The 11,822-nt window shown below is 39.4% G+C and overlaps 1 protein-coding gene across 1 annotated transcript in view; it reads right to left on the bottom strand.

The window, feature by feature from the left end:
* GRIA3 (glutamate ionotropic receptor AMPA type subunit 3) overlaps window positions 1-11,822 on the bottom strand; it is a gene marked incomplete at its 5' end in the record, with an annotated part of 128,499 nt that overhangs the window by 110,823 nt on the left and 5,854 nt on the right. The window contains 1 exon segment of the mRNA XM_015560206.1: window positions 1-90. This exon segment is cut by the window's left edge and continues 102 nt beyond it. Within this exon segment, the coding sequence (XP_015415692.1) occupies window positions 1-90 (90 nt within the window).

Genomic DNA, 11,822 nt, shown 5'->3' with positions numbered 1-11,822 from the left:
AACCATAGGGTTTTCATTGTTGACAATCTGGAATCCTGTAATGTTAGCTCCTCCATGCATGACTCTTTCTAGCAAAATGTCGGTAAAACCCTAAAAAGAGATAGAAAAGAATCATGATTATAGGACGTTGAGTTTTTATGTACAGTGTCTGTTGATTAGAATGTGAAGGGGGGAAATGAAAGTTCCTTCTCTAGGGTCACTCTTTAATATAACAATGAAGAAAACCCTGGACACAGTGTTATATGCCAATTATATCTCAATAAAAACAACAATGACAAACAAAAAACAGAAAACCCTGGATATGGACTAATTCTTAAGGTACTATGTCTCTGAAACTATAAGCATCTGGAGACGATATGCATTCTTTCATTTTAGTGACTGTGTGTTTATTTAGTGTAGCTGTGCCAAGGACAAACATTTGTGCCAACTTCAAGAAGATGTTTTGATTTGTTTAATTTACCTGTATAATTAGGGTTTCTTTATTGAGTACATATACAATGCTTCATGTAACTGGACAATATTGAAAAAGTTTGACCTCAACTAGAGGAATGAAATATTTTCTTCAGCTTAACATGCCAAACACAGAAGATTGCTTTAGATTCTAATGAGGAGTACTTTCAACATTTGTGACATAGAAATACCAAAGAGGAAAACTGATTGTTTGGTTGTATATGATGGTACAAACCCCCGGGTATGTCTCACAGGTGTGTATAAATGAGTCTTGACATCTACTTCATAGCACCCACCATTTTCTTCTCTTGCTTTGGCTACAGTCTGGTGTCTCTGCCACCTCGGCCTCCTGATGGAATCTCTTCAGGTTCACATCAAGCCATCTCCACCTGGGCACCACCAGTTCTACTGGGCATTGCTATTTTCTAGGACTCCTCTCCCAGGAATTGCACTATTTTTGCCGGATACCTGTCTCTTGCTAATTACTGCTGATGCATTTGAGTCCTCAATGGGCTGAAGCCAACATTTATATTCGTAAAGAAGTGAGGAGAACTCTTCCTCCTTTCTTTAGATTCTCCTTCCCAACATTTTAGTATAAGGTTTTCAAATATACAGAAAAGTTGAAAGAACAGTACAGTGAACATTCATATAGTTACTTCTCATATTTTACAATTAGTATTTTTCTATTTATTTATCAATCCATTTCATGTTTTGGATACATTTCAAAGTAAGTGGTAGACATTTTTTTTTGTTTTTAAATTTTTTTTAAAATCTTTTTTAGGAGGAAAAATCTAGCTTACAAGAAGAGTATGCAAACTTAGCAGTTAGCTGAAATTAAAGATGTTCTAAGGGTCTCTTAACCCCAGTCATAACCATCTTGTAATATTTTTTTTTGCTTTTTCTAAAATTTAATAGTTATTAATCACAATTCATCAATTTACCTGTGCCAATTTTGCATTTTCTTATATTTATAATTTTATATTAAATCATTTCTCATATCCAGAAGTCAGATATTTTCTTTTTTTTTGGATTGTTATATTTTTATTCCATTTATTTTTCTTTCAATTACAGTTGACATACAATGTTATGTTAGTTTCAGGTGTACAACGTAGTGATTAGATGCATTATCTCATTTAATCTTTTTCTAAAATTGCTTTTTGATTAAGGTATTACATATGTGTCATTTTCCCCCTATGTAGACATTTCTTTACTTCACAGCAAAAGACTTCTGCATGCTGATCATTAACGAGAATTCAATGTTTGTTTGCAGTTTCCTCCCTCCCTTCTTTCCTTCTTCCTTCCTTCCTTCCTTCCTTCCTTCCTTCCTTCCTTCCTTTTTTTCTTCTTTGTTGAGTAAAAATTACATTCAACAATATATATATATGTATTTACATTTTCAGTTACAGTTTATATACAATACTAGAGGGCCGGTGCATGAAATTCGTGCACTTGGGGTGGGGGAGGTCCCTTAGCCCGGCCTGCACCCTCTCACAGTCTGGGAGCTCTTAGGGGATGTCCGACTCCTGACAGGAAGTGGGCCTAAGCCATCAGTCGGAGATCTTTAGTGCAGCTGTGGAGGCAGGAGAGGCTCCTGCCGCCACCACTGCGCTGGCCAGCCCTAAGCCCAGCTTCTGGCTGAGCAGTACTCGCAAAGGAAGAAAAGTACTAATAATGACACTAACAGTAATAAGTGGAACAGTATAAAATGTTCTCATATATGGATACAGTAGGTCCTCGGGTTACATCGGAGATCAGTTTCTATGGTGCAATGTAACGCGATTTTTGCCATAAGTCAGAACCCACCTAAATAAGCACCTACGTCACTCACATGGAGCACATATGCAGCAGTAATGAAGTGAAACAGTAAAAAAATTTTAGAAGAAAGATAATTCCTGACCATTACTTGTGGTAAATAAATAATAAAAAACATAAAGCACATATGTACATACATCGAAATGATGGAACTTTTTTTTTTTATAAATACTATAAATGGGAGATGGCGATGCAACCATGAAATGACATACGTTGAGTCCAATGTAATCTGAGGACTGCCGGTATAGGATTATATTACTTCCAGGTGTACAGCATAGTGAATCAACATTTATATCACTTACAAATACCCTTGATAAGTCTAGTACCCACCCAGCACCATACATAATTATTATACTGTTATTGGCTATATTCCCTAAGCTGCACTTTACATCCCTGTGACTATTTTGTAACTGCTAATTTGTGTTTCTTAATCTCTTCCCCTTTATCATCCATCCCCTCAACCTACAACCTCATCTGGAGACCATCAATTTGTATTCTCTAGCTACAAGTTTGTTTTGTTTGTTTATTTTGTTTTTAAAATTCCCCCTGTAAGTGAAATAATATGGTATTTATCTTTCTTTTTTTGACTCATTTCACTTTGCATAATGTCCTCTAGGTCCATCCATGTTGTTGCAAATGGCAAGATTTCACTTTTTGTTATGAATGAGTAATATACCATTGTACATATGTACTAAATCTTCTTTATCCATTTGCCTATTGATGGTCACTTAGGTTACTTCCATATCTTGGCTATTGTAAATAATGCTGCAAGGAATATAAGGATGCGTATTTTTTTTTTCAAATTAGGGTTTTGGATTTCTTCCGACATATATCCAGAAGTGGAATATCTGGGTCATATGATAGTTCTATTTTTTGAGGAACCTCCACACTGTTTTACATAGTGGCTGCACCAATATACAATCCTACCAACAGTGCATGAGGGTTCTCTTTTCTCCAAATTATTGCCAACACTGTTGTTTGTTAGGTTTATTGATAATAGCCAGTCTGACAGGTGTGAATTATATCTCTTTGTGGGAAATGAAAATCAAAACCACAATGAGATATCACTTGCCCCCTGTATTTAAAAAAATATATATTCTTTTATTGATTTCAGAGAGGAAGGGAGAGGGAGAGAGATAGAAACATCAATGATGAAAGTGAATCATTGATTGACTGCCTCCTGCTCACCCCCGACTGAGGATTGAGTCTGCAACATGCCCTGACTGGGAATCAAACTGTGAACTCCTCGTTCATAGGTTGACACTCAACCACTGAGACACACTGGCTGCCATCCTCTTCTATCCCCCGAGTCTTAAATGTACCATTCAATGAATTTTGATAAATGTATATATCCATATTGCTAAAAATTCCTGTTAGTTCTCTAACGTTTTCTTTTTTGCTTTATAAGTTTTTATTGAAGTATAATAATCATATAGAAAAGTGTATCTATCTTTAAGTATATAACCTGATGAATTTTTACAAACTGAACACATGAATGTAACTAATATACAGGACCCCCCCCCCCCATCTTGTGTACTTCTCTAGTCACCACCCCTACCTCCATTTCTTTTAGTTTTACATTTCTTTAACATGGGCAACAAGGTAGTCTTAGAAACCATTTTAGCAAAACAGCTTTTTCAGTTATTACTTACAGCTCGCTTCTTCTTCCTTTTACAAGTGGGATATGAGTCAATGGAGACTGGGCAAAGCCAAATATTTTGCATCACTGAGAGTCATAACTCCTTTCAGATAATCACAAAGTATTTGTAAAATTAATATTAACTTGTTAGGATGACTTTTCTTCCAAAGGCTTCCTTCATGAAAGAAACTAAGACTCAGTGTTTTCTCCCATTTCTTCCCCCTGCACTGTAATCAGTAGAGAGGCTTGCTTGTGTATGAAACCTACTGCAGGCTCCAGTGGGGGCTTAAGCCTGTTACCCAACTCCTCACTCCTACCCTCTAAACATATTTATACTAATAAAAGGGTAATATGCTAATTAGACTGGTTATCTTCCAGACATCCTTCTGGACAAAACCATGGTGGCAAAGGCCAAGGCAGAGGTGGTTAGGGGTGATCAGGCTGGCAGGGGAGGGAAGTTAGGAGTGATCAGGCTGGCAGGGGAGCAGTTAGGGGCATCAGGCCAGCAGGCAGAGGCAGTTAGGGACAATCAGGCAGGCAGGCAGGAGAGCTATTTGGAGCCAGCAGTCTTGGATTGCCAGAGGGATGTCTGACTGCAGGATCAGGCCTAAACCAGCAGTTGGACATCCCCCGAGGGATCCTGGATTGGAGAGGGTGCAGGCTGGGCTGAGGGATCCCCCACCCCCTGTGTACGAATTTCATGTACCTGGCCTCTAGTATACAAAGAGCCAAGGACAAAATTTAGCAAATGTCTTTAATTAATTTACTGTGCCAAACCATATTTGTCAATTAACAAGTATTTATAAAAAAAAAATTGACCAACTTCCCACCTCCTTGCTGGTGAGGGTAAAGAGAGGGCTCTCTGGTGCTCTCCCACATCTTAAGAGCCTGGGCTGGAAAAGTGGAGCTCCCTTCCTTGAAAGAAAGGAGCTAAGAATGCTCTGCCACCATCCTGGTCTCCAAAGTCAACCGCCACAGCATGTACTAGGATGCACTATCTCTTGTGTCTCTCACACTTTGATAAACATCTCACCCCTGTTTACCTAATAGAGTAAGTTAAAATGACAATGGAGAATTAGTTAAAGGGAGGGAGATAAAATATCTCAGAAATCTCACATCTTCCTTACAGCGTAAGATCCAGCACTTCTGTCTGTTTACACACCATGCCACACCTTTCCAGAAAGGTTTTCCCTCACTGTCCTTCTCTTGGTGGAGTTACTAAAAGGAAGGGTCCAACTCGAGTTCACCTTACCAATCACCTCCATTTACTCTCAGGAGGCTTCACTCTACCACATAGGCCCTACATATTCCCACTTGGGTGTCTTCCTCTCCAACAAACATATTGAATTTAGAAATATCTTCATAGGCATGCTCTGCACCCATCTTTCTACCACACATAAACCATACTACTGAATACCTAGAAGTTTTTCAGTCAACCAATGTTTATGACAAATATACCTGGAAATGAGTTCTGGCACACCCCAGACTGGAATCAACCTGGCTGTTCTTGGGGGATGAAATGTGTCCATAGCAGCACAAATCAAGCCAGGGGAAGATCGCCTCAGACTGTTCTTCTGGAAGGGAAGACCTACACGTCACTAGCTCCTACTGACTGCCATGAAAGCTTATCTGTCTATATGGGCAGAAAGCACTAACATAGCCTCATGGACAAAATGGAGAGAGCAGAAGTGTAGTAGAAAAAAAGAAATGAGATAACATGTATTTAGCACGATGAAAAGAGAGACTTGTTCCTAAAGGACAAGAGTTGGCTGGCTTCTGGTCCTACTTTTCCCTCTGGCCCATTTGCGAACGTTTTGCTTGTTTGTAATGTAATCAGATTTTATGGCTTAAATGTTGTCCCGGTGCCCAGCATTTAGATGCAGCAAACCACAGGCCTCAAGATTGAGATAATCAAGACTGGATTCTCCCCCAAACTCTGAAAAAAACTAATGCAGCAAAGCTGACCAAGAAACATTAAAGGAAGTAGAAGAGGAAGAGAGGGAAGAGGTGAACAGTAGAAAGGGGGATACAAAAAGAGTTGTTTCTGCTAATAGGAGGGAGTTTGTTAACTCTTCATCATCCTTCTATTTATGCTATCTTGAAAAAGAATTTTATTTTTGTATCAAATATCAAATACTGCTAAATTCCACAGTTCAAGCGGCCACTGACAGCCCCCAATATTGTAAAAATTAAAATTGCTAGATTTCTCTTTTTGAAGTGTTAACACACCAAACTCAGATTTGGATGTAAATGCCAAATATCTCTCAATCCTCTGTAAAAAGACTAACGTAAAAGGAACGACCACAAAGCACATAAAATAGGTAAACAAATAAAATAAAAGGGTGAAGAATGACAGTAGAAAGAAGGAAGTTAGGATAGAGTTGTTAGCTGTGGAGCAAAAACTGTCTGCCTCTTAGTCTTCCTTCTGCTTCTGTTCTATTGTTTTAAAACATGTTTTGTTTTCTTTCACATATTGGTATATTCTGTTGTAGTTGTGGACAAGCATAGTCCATGACATTTTGAAAATTGAAGCCTGAATCTCCGTAAAACCTCAGTAAAAACACTAATTCAGCAAAGCTGACCACCAAACCTTCAATAGGTATGTGATGATATGAGCAATTTGGGAGAAAAAGGACAAATGGTAGGCAGGGTTGTATTAGGGCAGAGGTCTGGCTCTCCTCCTCTGATCCTTGTCTTTAAATCATTATTACTGTTCATATTATATTTCCTCAAAATCTCTTCCTCTTCCTGTATCCCTTCTTTTAATTAATGGCACTTTAGGCTTACTGAGTCACTGGGTGAGGCACAAGTAGGTTTGATTATTTTCCTAGCTTCCTAGTTGGTACTCCCTCTTTCAATTCTTTACTTCTCCAGTTTATTCTTCATATAATAAATTTACCTTCCTAAAATACCAGTTAGTGTGTAATATTCTTTTCCTCAAGTCATTGTAAGGATTTCCTACTTTCTGTAGTTATATTAACAGCTGAAAATCTTAAGTTGGCCTTCAAGATTTCCATTTTCTGTTATCTTATGCTCCACTAGCCTCATCCATACCATTTCTTTCAATAGACCTCATGTGCTAATCACACCATGCCATTTTTAACCTTTATCTAGAAAGGGCACATACTTTATCACTTCATCTCACCATCTCTCTTGAAATTTTATTCTTCCAGAATCATTTCATTTAGTAAAATAAAGATGAAAAACATTGATATCAAATTTGTTACTGTGATCTCTACCAGATAGTAAGAGGGCCAATGTGTGTCCCCTTTTTTTGTGCCCCAATTATTACATAGTGTCTTGAATATTGTTGACCGCCAATGAGCTTTTGTCCTTATTTATTATTACATGCCTTCCTATGCCTTCTGTGTAATAAGTATATGCGTATATGCCACAACATCATTGCTAAATGACTCCAAGGTTCCAAATCCTATACTGTACTAAGTGAAATTTCTGTTGAGCCCATGTTATTTTTATAGGGATTTTAATAGATAGAAGTGATGATCAGATACTCAATGATATTTGTGTGCTTAGACTAAACTTATCAATTATAGTGTTCCTTACTTTTCACCAACTCTCTTTGGTTGTAATTCTTGCTTTTTTAGCTGTTACAGTGGTATCTTTTCCTTTGCTTGGCTCATTAAACTATGTGCAGAAGGAGAGATTAAAAGAGATGAGAGACAAATAACTTATATGCACATATGCTTGACTCATGGCACAAATAGTGTGGTGAAGGCCTGGGGGTGAGTAGGAGGGGTTTAAAGGAAGACAAAAGGGGACATCTGTAATACTTTCAACAATAAAGATACATTAAAAAAATAAAGTAGAAAAAAAAAGAGATGAGAGAAGACAAAGGTTGGAGGCAGTCCTACTGCTCACAGTTAGGGTGATTTGAAACTCTACTTTTCTGTATTGTTCATCAGTTTATTTTGTTCATTAGAGTCCACATATGAGTGAGATCATGTGATACTTATCTTTCTCTGACTGGCTTATTTTGCTTAGCATAATACTCTCCAGGTCCCTCCATGCTGTCTTAAAGGGTAAGAGATAGATCCAGAGATATAGAAGCATGGAATAGACTGATTAATCTCAGAGGGAATGTGGGGGTGGGAAGAGATTAACCAAAGAGCACATATGGATACTAGTGGCCCTGTGCACAAAATTCATGCATGGGGGATGTCCCTCAGCCTGGCCTGCACCCTCTCCAATCTGGGACCCCTTGAAGGGTGTCCTACTACCGATTTACAGGGATTGGGCCTAAACTGGCAGTCGGACATCCCTCTCACAATCTGGGACTGCTGGCTCTTAACTACTCGTGAGCAGAGTGCACTGACCACCAGGGGGCAGCTCCTGCATTGAGCATCTGCCCCCTGGTGGTCAGTGTGTGTCATAGTGACCAGTCATTCCCAGTCGCTCTGCTGTTAGGGTCAATTTGCATATTACCCTTTTATTATATAGGATAGAGACCTGGTGCATGGGTGGGGGCTGGCTTGTTTGCCCTGAAGGGTGTCCCAGCTCAGGGTTGGGGTCCTGCTGGGATGCCTGGCCAGCCTGGGTGAGGGGCTGAGGGCCGTTTTCAGGCTGGCCACACCCCCTTCAGGGTTGAGGTCCCCGCTGGGGTGCCTGGCCACCTAGGTGAGGGGCTGAGGGCCATTTTCAGGCTGGCCATACCCCTTCAGGCTGGGAGTCCCTACTGGGGTGCCTGGTCAGCCTGGGTGAGGGGCTGATGGCTGTTGCAGGCTGGTCATGCCCCTATGTTTTATTTTTTTCAGCGCCTCCTTGAGTGGAGGCCAGAGCAGGCTGGAAGCAGGTATCTGGGATTTATTTATCTTCTATAATTGAAACTTGGTAGCCTTGAGCAGAGCCCAGGGCCAGCCAGGGCAGGAGGGAAGCTTAACTTCCTCCACCGCCGGGGGCAACCCAAGCTTTCTGCTCACTCCAGTTCCGTGGTGCCGCCATCTTAGTTGGGTTAATTTGCATACTCGCTCCTGATTGGCTGGTGGGTGTAGTGGAGTGGCAGAGTGATGGTTAATTTTCATGTTCCTTTTTTATTAGTGTAGATATGCATAACCCATGGACACAGATAATAGTGTGGTGGAGGCCTGGGGGGCAGGTATAGGGTGGATGGGGTTAATGGGGATAAAGGGGGACATCTCTAATACTTTCAACAATAAAGATAAATTAAAAAAAAGAAACTCTACTTTCTCACTTTCTATGTTCTAAGTGCACTTGACTATTTGCCTCTGTGTAACAGTGGTAATATTTGTTGGAAATATGGATATAATCTCCAGAATTTATTCCTTTGAGAGGGAAGCTACTCATATCGATTTATAAGTTCTGCTGTAATTCATTAATTGTATCACTTCTCAATCGCATCACCTCTGTTTGTTTGATCTAGTGCACTATTGCCCACATCTGAATGCAACTGTATGAAACCAAACATGACCTTTGTGCCTAAGCCATTCACATAGGGCCTTATAAGCTACCTTTGATTAATTCTTCAAGGCCATCTTTTATAGACATTGGCTGTACAACTAGCATCCAAACACAGATTGTCCCTGATTTGAGAACAGCCACACAACCCAGTCCTCCAAAGATACAGATGACTTTATTATTATCATGTCTCTTTTGATTTATACATACTGCAAATCAGTTTCCTTCTGGCAGTGTGAATAATTGAGAGCTGGAAATAAGCATATTCAAGGCTTACTTTCATAGCATTTATTTTTAAGATATTATGTGGAGATTTCCTTCATATCATACTATTGTTAGAGTGTATTTTGTACAGAGAGGTAAACACACAAGATACATTGAGTGACTTTCATTGAGTTGATGGTAGATTATGGGTGAGAAATGGGAAAGGTGGTTTGCCTATAGGGAAGATAAAAGCAGTAGAATGAGGGTTGGAAGGCTGCCAAGGACAAATATCTATCTCACAATTTGGATGAAGCCTGGCTTTGCCTTTAGTGCCATTGGAATTGTTCATTTGGGTGATGCTTTGATAGGGAAATGCATGGTAATTGTGGTGAGTCGAGTTATCAGGTTGATAATGAGAGACACAAATCTTCTTCTAGAAGCAGGTTCATCCTCCTGGGAAGGTATAATATGTAGGGTTGAAGATTGCACCATATAAATTAGCACTTGATTACAAGTTGCTTGTATTATTCACTCACTGTTTTATTCTCTAATCCAATCAGCAAATATACTTTGAAAGGTCTTAAGTGCTATCTGTTGGTACAATGGTGAGCCATATCAAACTTGGTCCTTGAACGCATGACACTTTGGTCTGTGAGAGTTATTTGTATGAATATACAAATACAGTAAGTGCTATTAGTGAGAAAAATAGCCACTGATCTCCTTTTTTTATTAACAGCTATACTTAGGTATAATTTAAATACCATAAGATCTATCTATTTGACACTGCTTTAAAGCAAAAATCAGATCATGTCCCTTCTCTGCTTGAAATTCTTTAATAGCCTTCTGTTACTGTTGAAGCTAACACTCCTTAAGCAAGCTTACTACAGCCTTACATAAACTGGATCTTGTCACTCACTCTGCTCTAGTCAAAACTGCCTCCTGACAATTCAGAGAAAGTATCAAGCTTTTCTTTTGCCCCAGGACCTTGGTACATACTCCTCCCTATGCATTGCGTGAACTTTCCCTGATTCTCATATAACTGGATCTTTATCACCATTCAGATCATTGTTTTAAAGTCACCTTTTCTGAAAGGCTTTCTCTGGCCATGCTATGCAGAGTATTGAATCCCTCATACTCTGATATCTCTTCATTCTCAGTCACAACACCTATTCTACCACCATGCTAATTGTTATAAGCTGTGCAAGTTTGTTCTGTCCAATACGGTTATAAGGTTCTTATGGGTATAGTCTGTCTTTCTTGTAGTGTTGTGGACAAGATATTGGGTATACAAATGGTATAGAGAAAATATAACTTACTATAAAGACCTTTAGAGCAGTATTACCCAAAGTGTGTGTGGAATGGTGCTGGTCTGCTGTTTGTTTCCAGTCTGAGATGATATAAGGAAAGTAATTGAGTTTGAGTTTATAAGCCTTTAGAGCAATCTGACAGGGTAATATTATGGCTGTTGAATCTAATACTAAAAAATTGACTTATATTTTATGTATCTTGTTTTATTTATTTTATGTCGTTTTTAGTAATTTATTTTTGTTACACTTTTATTGGTCTGTGAAGATCTGGCAGGGGGTGGGACTTGGCTTTTCTTCACAGATAGTTTGAGAAACACTGCTTTAGAGGATATGTTTGAGGGATCTGGGGAAAAACAGAATTTAATCTTGTTAGAATATTAGATAGGAAGTGATCTTTTCTTATTAATTGAGAGAGAGAGAGAGAGAGAGAGAGACAGAGAAGAAGAAGAAGAAGAAGAAGAAGAGGAGGAGGAGGAGGAGGAGGAGGAGATAGAGGAGGGGGGAGAGGAGGAGAGAAGAGAAGAGGAGAGGAGAGGAGAGGAGAGGAGAGGAGAGGAGAGGAGAGGAGAGGAGAGGAGAGAGTTGATTATAACAAAGGCATTTTTGGACAGAGAATGAGAGTATCAAAGTTGGCTACTTTAAGCTGACAAGAGCCTGTAGTTTTCTAAATGCATGGTAGAAAGTTGGACCCTAGCCCAGTCTCCACTCCTCATTCCTTTTGTGCTCTGCTGTATTCTATTTTCATTTGGAGAAGAAAGTGAATCCTTCCACCAGAAAGGTTGTGTACTCAGGGGAGGTGACTGGGTTCCTGGCATTTAGGACGAGTGGGAGTTTTCCCCTTTATGCCCACATCCTTTGCCTGTAAGTTCAGGCTCCAGCTCAATGAGCTCTGTGTTTACATGCCATCTGCTGAGGTGTCAGTGATTACAACATGTGGCTTTGAGCATTTGAGTTTTTATTTAGAACAAAAAATGGAA

Source organism: Myotis davidii, unplaced genomic scaffold, assembly GCF_000327345.1.
Source record: "Myotis davidii unplaced genomic scaffold, ASM32734v1 scaffold1975, whole genome shotgun sequence".
Taxonomy (NCBI): domain Eukaryota; kingdom Metazoa; phylum Chordata; class Mammalia; order Chiroptera; family Vespertilionidae; genus Myotis; species Myotis davidii.
Note: the sequence above shows the minus strand (reverse complement) of the source record. Positions and strands in the feature narration are given on the sequence as shown.